Here is a 12292-nt window from a genome sequence, read left to right on the forward strand (position 1 = left end):
ATAGAATTAACACTTGATCTTACCTGATTGATGATCACGACTGAAGTGATATTCAAAATCTAAAAAGAACTCTCTCGAATGCACATCACACTAACACAGTCTAAAGTTGTATCGAAATATTTACAGTTTCAACTTGAGAACGTTTTGTTGATATCAAAACAAAACAAAATCGAATTGCAAGTTATCGATTGACAATGATCCGAATGTTGAATCTGTTGTATTCATAAAAAATATCAACAGAAAGAAATTAACTCCTTCGAAAGCATAAAACAAATACAAAATACGCCGACACATTCAAATTATATGTTTTAGCACTTTAACAATCGAATGCATAGAAATTATGCAAGGAATGCAAATTCAATAAAAAAAAATCAATGATTCTTACAAGTTTCACCACGTTCAAAATGTGACAGATCATTAGACTAACACACAACTCACACTGTATTCCGATGTAAGAAATATTCCTATACTGTTACACCCACAAATTTTTTGTTTATAAACCGTTTGATTAAGGAAGTTGTATGTGCTGAATTAATGAACGGACTCACAGTTTGTGTATGTGTAAACACTAACGAGCAAACGAAACGGCATGACTGTTAGCCTGTCGCGATGGACATACTCAAATCTGTATGTGTTGTATGGACTGCTTGTGTGTTAATATTTATTCAAATCATATACAGACTTCACTGGCTAAAAATTGCTTACACAGAGTTGTGTTGTTCGATTCTGAAAATGCGTTTAACATAAATATTTTCTTTTGTTTATTTATCGAATTCAAAGGAATCGCAACAATAAGTTATCAAAGCTTTTTCAGATATGTTACATTTTCATGCGTTTCATATTTCTTTTTCGCTTCGGGAAGGGCCACTATCAATCGCTTCATTATATAAATGCCATTAAATAATATAGAATTCTGTGTTCTCATTTAGAGATATGGGAAACACCCTAGTATACATATCTCATAATATTGGTAACTGATAAAAATTAATTCTTCTTCGGAATTAATCTATAATGAAAAATGATAATTCCTTAGAGAAAAAAAATTACGTTAACGAACATAAGATAGAGTTGATAATTATTTTTAAATTTATTAAAATCATTCATTTGATTTTGCAGAGGTGCGAGGCATTACAAATTGCAAAACAGTAGTCGAAGGGTATGAAAGCGTTCAAACAGCTTTATTAGATTATACACTCACTTGCTATCCATCAGTTGGGGTAAGTTTTGATGAATTAAGACAATAACATCGTTGAGAAACAAATAGTGTTCGATGGTGAAGTCAAAAAAGAATAATAAGAATCAATAGATTATTTGATTTCTCAAAGTTTAACTTAATATTTCAGTACTGTATTAAAAATGTATCGCAATGTTGCCATCTTATTTGTCGAATATTTTATTATTATTATTATTATTTCTTTTTTTTTTCTCTTAAATTTCATGTTAATGGAAATTATTTTGCACAGGAAAAATTCGCAAAACTGATAAGTATTATTCCGGAAATTCATTCTATGGCTGCGCGTGGTGAAGATCATCTATATTTAAAACACTGCGCTGGAAGTGCTCCTACGCAGACCCTCCTTATGGAAATGTTGCACGCCAAGCGAAAATAAATTTGAGCACGAGCACAAACAAATAATCTACATATAAACGCAATGGGGCACTTTTTATTTAAGTGCATTAAGAGAAACACTCAAATACACATACATACAAACACAATCGCTGGAATTTGCTTCAGCGACCAACGTTAACATCTATGAATTCTGCGTTTCTTCTCTCTGTATGTGCTTTTTTCCAGCAAAAAGTGGCTAAAACAAATCATCAACTGCATTCAAAAAAGCCGACGATGTCTTTTTAGCAGCATCTGACAACAATACATATTAAAAGCAACAAATGAAGAAAATTATACAAAGATAAATACTAAGCTAAGCACCGTTAAGAAATCTAAAGAAGAACGGAGAAATTTGTTTTAAAATATTATTCGTATATTTTTGAAATGGAAAATGGTAACCAGCACTGTTTTTATATCAGTGTTCTTGATATGTGGTGAGTATTGCTTACAATAATTGAAAATGTTCATCAATTCAATTAAGTGCCAGAAATCGTCTCATATTAGATAAAGCACACAGAGGGAGTAATGTTTTGAGAATTAATTCATAAGAATGGAATGGGCATAATAAAATTGAAAATAAATATGATTTACGAACTATATATGACTGTAAGCTGAACAAATTTTTTTCACAAAAACGTAACATCGAAATTGGAATTTTTTTTCAATTAATTGTTCATTGATTAATTTCATTGTTTTTATGAAATTATAAACAATGCTGCATTCCAATATATTTTATATAATGAATCCATTTTTGAAATGACCCATTCATGTAACAAACATGTAAATTGAACCGCCCAGAATAAATTAGCATTACTAGATAAATGTCTTCAAATGCGTTATAGAAAAAAGTACGTCAGCAACAGTGTTGTGTAAAGATATTAGATAAGATGAGATACCAGATAAGATGCCAGATAAGATGATATCTTATATCTTATCTTATCTTTGACGAATATATCTCATCTTATCTAGATAACTAAGTTTTCTTTCGATATCTTGGTGGTATCTTTAAATCTTTTTAAGATATTTTGAGATTTTTACGAAAAAATTCAACAAATTTTGGAAAATATATCTTATCTGCTTATAAAATTATTTATATGAAAAGATAATGAAATTATCTAGATACTTTTGAATATCAAGATACTTAGAGTTATCTAGATACTTTTGAGTATCTAAAGTCCAGAATTTTTGTGATTTTTTCTGCGTAAAAATATCTTTGAAAGTATCTAAGATACACCCAAGATATTATCTTATCTTTGCGTTTTTTAAGATAAGATATGGTATCTTACCTAGATAAATTTTTTGCAAAACTAAAAAAATCTCATCTTATCTAGATACCAAAAATTTTACAATTACCCAACACTGGTCAGCAATAGTGTCAAAAACTGTATGTGACGCGTTATATAAAAAAGTTCGCCAACAAAAGCGTGACATCGTCCATATATTTTATAACGCTTTTGCTGACTGACTTTTTTCAGTAACGCATTTGAAGACATTTATCTAGTAATGTTGATTTATTCTAAGTGATTCAATTAATACTCTGAACAAAATATTACCTCCTCAAATAAAATAATTTAATTAAAGATTTACTCTCTAACACTTTTGATTTCTATTTCAGATTTGAAAGCACGTGCTTATTTTAAAAATGGCATTGTGTGCATACCAATTAAGGTTGTCGTTTATTGTTCATTTTTGTTCCGAATGTGTAGAAGTAGCGATAAGGCAGTGTGCACCTCTCAGCACCCTCAGTATTCATTTCGTCTTGGTCACAACAGATTTAAATCATATTTTATCAAAAGAAAGAGAAGGGATAAGGAAACGCCAGCGAAACACAAAAATGCACCCGAGGAACAAATCGTCGTTGGACGACATAAATCAACAAAAAAAAAAACACAACAAATTTATTGCTTAATATTTTACTGTACATAAAGAAAAAAATTGAATGTACATTGAATCAAATGAAAAAAATGGACAACAAACCATTAACAAGTGAATTTGTAAATATTTCTTCTTAATTGTTCATTTTCTACGTTTATTTTTAATTTTATTTCAATATAATCAATTTAACTGTAAAACATAAGCCGTAGATATATGTGTACTGTCATTCAAGAGTATTTGGAATTTTCAATTATTTTAACTTTATTCATTGAATTATTTTGGCTAAAATTTGCTATCGCAATCACTTAATTCAAAAGAATCCAATGAGTTACGTGTTTGTGTCCAAATATTCCGTTTATTTCTTAGTTGATAGCAGATGATTAAACTGAGTTTAAATAAATAAGAACTACGTGTTAATACATATAATTTTTTGCGTAATGTTGAGCATAAAAATGTAAGAGAAGAATATATATTATATGAAGATAACGATGCAGTTATGCCAATTCACACAGCCAGATTGAAAGTGATGCATAGTCCGGTTAATCATCCTTAGAAAATAAAAAAAAACGTAAAAAACCTAAATTACTAGAATTTTATTCTATAAACAATTTTGTTACCAACACATCTCAGCGAATCAACAAAATACACAGCGGTTAATGAAAAAAAAAAAATAAAACATCTACCTTCTGTTGATAAAGATAATGATTTAAAAAGTTGAAAAATTTATGTTAGTGTGAATATAATTAAGTAAACAAATATGTATATGTATATTTTAATTGTTAAATTAATGAACACTACACAAACTAACATATTCACACATAAGTTGAGAGATTTCACATATATTTTTGATGGCAAAAACCTAATGATATGTTAACACATGTTCACGAAAATCAGATTTGGATTGGACAGCAATTTTTTATCTTCTTTTTTTGAACCAATACATGCATAATGCATAATATATACAATACGAACCATACAAATTGTATTTTTCTTTTTTGTTTGCGTTTTATGAAAGATGTGTTTTTTTTATTCAAAATGTAACATTTGAATTCAAAGAATAATGCTTACGAATGATAGGAATTGGAAATTGTTTGAATCTTTTTTTTGAGTTCCAAAAGTTTTAGATAAAAAAAATTAATATGATTCCCGAATTATTACATAAAATATATTCCCATGCTATGTAAAATGACAATTTGGCGCAATCACCAGATTCAGTACGTTTGAAATCGATAAACGTGGCACAAATGTGTCCACTATTTATTTTTGTATATTAACAAAGTTTGATGAAATTAGGCCTACACTGAAAGAACTTTAATTTAGATTTTACCTTTTGGTTGAATTAATATGTGAGATAATAATTTGTGCATGACTTGTAACGAAGAAAAATGAAATGAAGCGGATTGGCATGCATATATTGTTCTTTCTTTTAAATAAACATATGAATTGTTTTCACATGAGCCCAAAGCCAAGCAAATAGTTCATCTTAAAACCAAATTCTACATGGACCTTGGTACATTCGGCAACCACAATTTCAATGAGTTGAGTGAATAGCAAACCGTCCAATGTCCAATTCGTAAATTCATATAATGGCACATCCTATCGGCAAAACTGTGTTCCAATGCTACTTTAATCAAAATATTTGTTTTTCATTGTGTTCTTGATTAATGTATATTATTACTATTATTGTAATTATTATTATTAATATTAATATTATTATTATTATTTTATGGTTTTTAAGTATATTGGCATTTTGTCCAAATAGGTTTTGTTGTTCAAATGATCATTGTCCATGTTTGTCTCTTGATGAGGTTTAAAGTCAAATGCAGAATAAAAGAAATCAAATGCATTTCTCTTCTAAAACTATTGAAATATATTTGTAGAATGAGAAAATTGAAATAATTTGAACAAAATATTGAAAAAATATATATCGCCGATAGGTTCATGTAAAAACAAGAACGAAATCATTTGTGCTTCAATCAAAACAACTATATTTTCTATTTTAAATGTATTTTTAAAAAAGCATATTTTGTCTCATTTTATTTACCTTATTTTCTTCTTCTTTTTTGATATTTTGACAAAAAGAAAAAAAAAACCACTCAAAATCAATCAATCAAACAAACAAACAAACAAAAGCACTATTATTCTTAAATTAAAATTACATTATTTAAATTCAAGTAAAAACAATAAAAATCAATAAAGAATAACACAACAAATTGTATTCTGAAATTATATTGAATATTCGGCGAGTATTTATCATTGTTAATTTCACAAAAGAACCCAGAAATGTAGTCAACTTTTTTCATTTCATTCAAATTTTCGCAAGACCCCTTTGCTCATCATATGTTCTACGCGAATCGTTTAAAAAAAATACACGAAAAACTTCTTAAATCTTCTGTTTTTTTTTAAAGAATATATTTGATGTGATTGATTACTTGATTACATGTAGTTAATCAAAAAAAAATATTTCAAATAATAATGCTCAATGGTCAATGCTTTTTACAAAGTAATAGAAAAACTGAAGAAATGCTCTCTTTCTATGTTTGTTCGATTTTATCAATATTCAAGTATGAAACATTGGCGAAATTTCAAAATATCAGTACTTATGTCAAATTTTGGGTTTTTTATGCACGATTTTGTTTTAGCCATTTGAATAACTGCAAAATAATGAATATGAATGTTGGGGAATGAATGCGGGACTTCAAAGATGCTATTGTGATGTTGCAACACCATCATAGGGGGAGAGGAGATTACCCCCCTGTTGCGTTACCTTTACAAAATTCACGATGTTGGAACTAGAATTTTTTTGAAACTAGAAATTGCATGAATATCCCCATGGTATTTTGTTAGGAGCAGAGCATGAATATGTCACTCACGAAGAGTGCGCTTGCTGGGAGCCGCTCCCAGCTATGGATATGTTAGTGTGACTAACGTTGTTCGTATTAGTGTGTGATGTATACCAATACGAACTCAGGAGCGGCTCGTGACAAGTACACCACGCTCTTCTGAGGCGCGTTCTTCACAAGTGCGATTTCATACTCTGGCTAGGAGCTTTTGAGGAAATTCAATTCAACTATTGGGTGTATCGATTAATTTTAAAGGATTGATAAGAGATGGCGTAACTTGAAATTGTGTGTAGCTTGACAGGTGAATCCAATTGCATTTTGTACATGTGACATTTGCCAATCTAATTCAGAGCAGAAAGATTTATTTTTGACACAGTATCATTATTTTCTGATCGATTCAAAATGAGTGATGAAAAAGTGTTTTTCTGTCTGGCCCCCCTTTGGTTCAATTTTTTCACTTTAAATAACGTGAAAATACATCTAAAGGTTATAAAATGTTGCAGGAGACGAGAACTCTCAATCGCCACAGAGAATGTTGAATTTGGTGAGAAAGAAGTGGTGAATTTGTTGAAAAACTGTGAAATCACCAAAAAAAATTGAATGTTGGGCTATTGGCGTTTTTTATTCGATAAAGATGCATGAAAATGCATCAGAAAAACATCAGAAGCATTAAATATATGCGAATCAATCGTTTTAAGACATTTGTAATGAGATAAGACCAAAGAAATTGTATGCCACACCAGCTGAATCCAAAACTAGTTGTTAGATGTTTTTTCACATTTTGGCACAATGTTCCAAAAATAAGAAAGAAAGGAATTTTTGTATCGTATTGTAACTGGAAGTGAAGAGGGCATCTGCTACGATAACCCCAGGCATAAAAATAAGGGTTCAATCCCACACAATCATCAAAATCTACAGCATAGCAGGATTTTGATGATTTCTCGGTAATGCTCATTATTTGGTGGGGATAAGGTGGTTTGGTGTATAATGAGCTGCTGAAACAGGGTGAAACAGTCACGGGGGATCGGCATCGATTACAACCAATACGTTTGAGCGGAGTACTGAGAGAAAAATTGAAAAAAACTGCGACAAGAAATAGTCGAAGGATTTATCAAAATTTGACATATTTCAAACATCGCAAAAAAAAAGATAGGGGACTCTGGTCGGGATGAGCTTGATCAACCCGCGTACTCTCCAGACCTGGCTCCTTCTGATTACCACTTGTTCCGATCGATGAAAATCAGCCTGTTCGATGAACACATTCAAAATTATGAAAAAGCGCGAAATTGGATCGATGAATGGATAGCTTCAAAAGATGAGGAATTCTTTCGACACGGAATCGACAAGCTACCAAGAAGATGGGCGGAAGTCATAGCCAACGATGGGCAATACATTGGTTAAAAAATATTGTACAGTTGTTTTTAAATAAATGTATCTTTTCACCCAAAAATCCTTTAAAATTAATCGATACACCCAATACATAGTATGATAACCGTTTACGATCAAATTTGGGAAGCATTTTTTCATTAGTCATTTTTAACGTGAAAATGGAAATAAAAAAAAAACAAAAAAAAAACATTCAATTAGCACTAAAGAATATTGTGCAATCATGGCTGCTACTAGGGCTGCAGATTTCCATAGAATAGAAGTGGCGCATTGATGACATTGTGAATCCATAGAATATTGCATTTGTTTGGTTTGATTCTTTGACAGTATCAAATTGACATCAAACGACGTACATTTTGAAATGGACCTCAGTGAGTTGAAGTGGTAACATCGAGGACTAGCTCGCTCAAATGCATTAGGATAGTGATAGTGATGAACAATCGGATTTGTGATGGTTGAAGATATCGCTTGAGATGCCATATACTCATCAAGCATACGAATCACACGAGTCCCTGGTTTCCTTTATTTTAAACTGTGAATTATATGATGTTGTCACCTCTGCCGGTGCCAAAGGTGTTCTTCATTCCAAAATCGATCAAAATTGATTACAAGGGAGAGAACTTTGGCAAAGAAATTGAAAGAATTCTTCTCGCCGACTCGATTCATAACACACCGAATTTTATTTCATTTCGTTGTAAAATTTGGAATATGGAAATAACACTATGCTCAAGACTTCTTCTCAGAAATATATATCGATTGGTTTCAAAACACTGGCGAATGATAGAATAAACAAATGATTCACTACATTGATTGTACGATACCTTTATATTTGTGTCTGCATGCTATTCGTGAGATCAAATCAAAATTAAACAATACACTACTAAAAAAAAGACACAGTAAAAAAATATGGTGTGGTAAAAACGGCAAACTTAAGCCATGTGACTCTTCAAACGACAGAAATTGTCACTTTTGAGGATTTTTGTGTTTGATAAAAAATATTACTATGTTTTCAATATTGCTTACTTTGATTCTTAGACACTCAGGACATAAACCAGAAAACGAACAAAAGGGAATTCTAAACAAAGTCAAAATAAGAAAGTTACTAATTTTATTAAGGCCGATTTTCACAAATCATGATCACAAATGATCGGAAAGTAACGTGCACAAAATTTCAGCCTCCTAACTCAATGCCAATCGATTACATAAATTGATATATTCCACTACCATAATGTTGCCGCACAAATATATATTGTATATATATATCCTCTTGAATATGAATACAAATCTTCAAAATATTGATTAATCCATTCACAACACAAGCTCAAATGGAACAACATCAATAAAGAAATTCAGTTTCCACCGCATCGGAAACAAACTCAACTATACAATACACATAATGGATTAATAATCAAAGAGTTAGCATGTTTATGACACCGATGTTGATAACGTTGCAAACAAAATATTCTGAGTATAGATTCTATCAAATGTTCATATGTTTTAACGTGATTTGAGCCGAACATAGAAAAAAACAATTTATTTATATTTAGTTTTAGAAAGAAAATACATCTCTGAATTCTCATACTGATATTGAGTACCATTGTTGATTGAATTGACGTTATTTTTATTTAAGAACAAAAGTTGCAACAATCATAAAGGCGCATAGAAAGATGCGTGAAGAAAAATTGGCCATTGACAGGCATTGACGATGCCGCATAGTTTTCTCACATATCATTAATTTAATGCTCTAGAATTGTCGCAGATCAAAACCATTTTTGTTTTCATATACATTGTTGTTTATGATTGAAATTTTTTTGTTTCGCGTTGATCTTTCGTCACAGATAATATTCTCTTTTTATTTTAGAGCACTCGAAGCACTCGAATGCTTGGAAATTAATGGTAGTACTCTTCGGATGGAAATCACCGCTGCTCTAAAAAACATGATATTATTACTATTACATTTGAAATATTTCTTCAGAATTTTGTTTCTGCACTTGTCTTTGCGAAATGCACAAAAATATAATATCAAAAAATTCAATTTGATGGAATAATTAGGAGATAAAATGATGGTTTGTGTACATTTGAAATCAAACATAAATTTAACTTTGAATGTGTGTAATAGAGTTATGAATTAAATATAAGAAGAATATATAAATCATTAACAGCTTTGATAGTAATTCTCTCAGTCAGTTAAAATTTAAATAAAATTAGTGTAAGATGACTCTATTTTTGGAAGATTGACTTGAACTTAAAAGAAAAAAAAGTAGCGCTATCTATTTGATTTTATCCTAGTTGTATGATCTGTATGAACAATAATCCTTTCCAGAATGGTTTCAATTTCTGGATTATAAAGTGAAAAATGTTAAATTAATTTACAGTTAATTCATGCAATCAATTGGCTAACCATAAATGTGGTATTTGTTTTTCAAAAAAAAAAACAAAATCTAGGTCTAAAAACAGTACTTTTTATCTATTATTAGCATTGGAATTAAATAGCAGATCAGTATATTTGCTGAATAAATATCTACTGATATCTTCAGACGCTGATTCTCAGCCGCTGAGCTCGTTAAATACAACGCAACATCAGACAAATTTTTGCATTCTCTTTCGCGCGAACTTTCTTCAAATGTGTTCACTGTTACGTTGGTGCGTTGTATTTAACGCGCTTAGCGGCTGAGAATCAGCCTCCAAAAATATCAGTAGATATTCATTCAGCAAATATACTGGTCTATAAAATGGAAATGAGAACTAACGATAAATTTATGATGATAAAAAAAGAATATGTTAAAGTTAAAGATGTTGAGAGAAAGGATGTCACTGCTTTGAAGCTAGACCCAATGTAAAAAAAAAATTCTTCAAAATTATTCCATATATATGTTGGTAATAAATTTAATTCATATTGGTTAAATGTTTCAATGTACTATAAATAAAAAAAAATCTTAGTATTTAATATGAAAGTAAGATAATTTCTTCGATAGCAACGACTCTGTTCCGTGCTGTAGGAATTTCCTTTACACAGATTCTTTTTTGTATCACAATTTTGTCTCTTTTTGAAGTATAGAAAATGTGTTGGCTTGTTGCCATTTACTTTTAAGGACTGTATAGCTATAGCAACAATTTTTAACGTAAAATCTTCCAACAACGCGAAAAATTCACTGCCGAATATTGGGCTGGATTTGTGTGTAGTTTCAGTCATTTCAATGTCACAATAGAAATCAAAAAGAGAAACAATTTCAACTGGAAGGATAGAAAAATTTACTTAACTGAATTTGCATCGTTTTTCTATGTCTTGCATTCACACATGTGTTCGGGATTTTCCCCGGACTACAAAACGAAAAAATTGTATTTTGTCCCCAATCTGAACCTTTCAAATACTTCGATGTGATGGGGTTGTTTGACGATAAAGTGATGACCTTCTTTTGCTTTTCACAAAGAAACATATAATAAACATGCAATCAAAATCCAATAAATCACTTTTGCGTCGCTTTATACAGGATGTATTGGCAATGTCAAAATCTCAATGGTTTAGCAAAACCATTCTAGGACAAATTTGGCTATTTTATCAACTGTGCGAATAGAATCACAAAAAAAATTTTGAATTTTACCATCATTTTAGAGAGATTTTAGAGCATTTTATGCCCAACATTTTCTTTTATTGCAAGTAGATAAAAGATTTCTGTGGGAAATATTCTCTATGGGAAATTACACCTATAATCTACGTTCTATTTGACGAAAACTACCACTAAAATAGGCCAAAGCGTTACATTTTCAACGTTGAAATGGATGAAATACGTTACAAATTTGCTTCTTGGCTATATAAATGTACCTGGGATTATCAATAATCATTAGGAAATTAAAAAGAGAAAACATATATAATTTTGTAACTGACCAGAAAACAGAAACGATACTTATGAAAATATTTAGAAAAAAAAGACAACCAAAAAATGTGTGAATAAAGTTTGTGACTCAGGAAGGAAAATTGAAAGAATTAAAACCATAATGGTAGTTACATAGACTTGTTGAGCTGTGCCGACTTCCTTATTATCAATTATAAAATGAATAAATTTTATGATTATAAACGACGGAACATTATTTTAGCACATACACAACATGTGTGTATACGAACAAATATGTTGGATTGAAACTGTTTTAGTGTGGTAACATTTTGAAGAAGCCACGAAATTCAAAATAAAAAGTTATAAAAGAAGTATACTAGCACCACTATGCTGTTTCTAAATCTGTATTTTGAATGAAATTAAGTGGTATATGAATAAGTATGAAAACTTAATGTTATATCTGAATGTAAAAAAATTAAAATGAAGTTTATTTTTTGAAGGCAACTTTCAGTTGTTGTTTTTTTATTGAATCGTTTGTGTATCTATAGTATTTGCTAAAATGATCGTAGCCAATTTACCAAGAGAAGAAAATACAGGCAAAATTCACGGTAAAATCAATTCATGTGCTAGAGAAAAAAACTCCGCAGATCGAAAAATATCACGGTCCACCAAGTGACGCAATACCCACATGCATATGAAATATGTATATTTTGCGTCACTCTATATATACGTTAAAGAAATGAAAA

The 12292-nt window shown here is 30.3% G+C and overlaps 1 protein-coding gene across 4 annotated transcripts in view; it reads left to right on the forward strand.

Moving 5' to 3' along the window:
• Positions 1-5569, forward strand: part of LOC116339307 (nuclear hormone receptor FTZ-F1-like) — a 58489-nt gene extending 52920 nt beyond the window's left edge. For 3 of the 4 annotated variants that reach the window (XR_004200979.1, XR_004200977.1, XR_004200978.1), the window contains 3 exons: positions 1117-1217; positions 1464-2043; positions 3225-5569. Coding sequence is in view for 1 of the 4 variants with exons in the window: in XM_031765108.1 (XP_031620968.1) it covers positions 1117-1217; positions 1464-1610 (248 nt within the window). In the remaining 3 variants the exon portion in view is untranslated. Of the gene's footprint in view, positions 1-1116; positions 1218-1463; positions 2436-3224 lie in introns of those variants that run through there. The other variant, XM_031765108.1, reaches the window with a different exon arrangement.
• The last annotated feature ends 6723 nt before the right edge of the window (positions 5570-12292 follow it).

Source organism: Contarinia nasturtii, unplaced genomic scaffold, assembly GCF_009176525.2.
Source record: "Contarinia nasturtii isolate CC-2019 unplaced genomic scaffold, AAFC_CNas_1.1 Cnas_scaffold_493, whole genome shotgun sequence".
In the NCBI taxonomy this organism is placed as follows: domain Eukaryota; kingdom Metazoa; phylum Arthropoda; class Insecta; order Diptera; family Cecidomyiidae; genus Contarinia; species Contarinia nasturtii.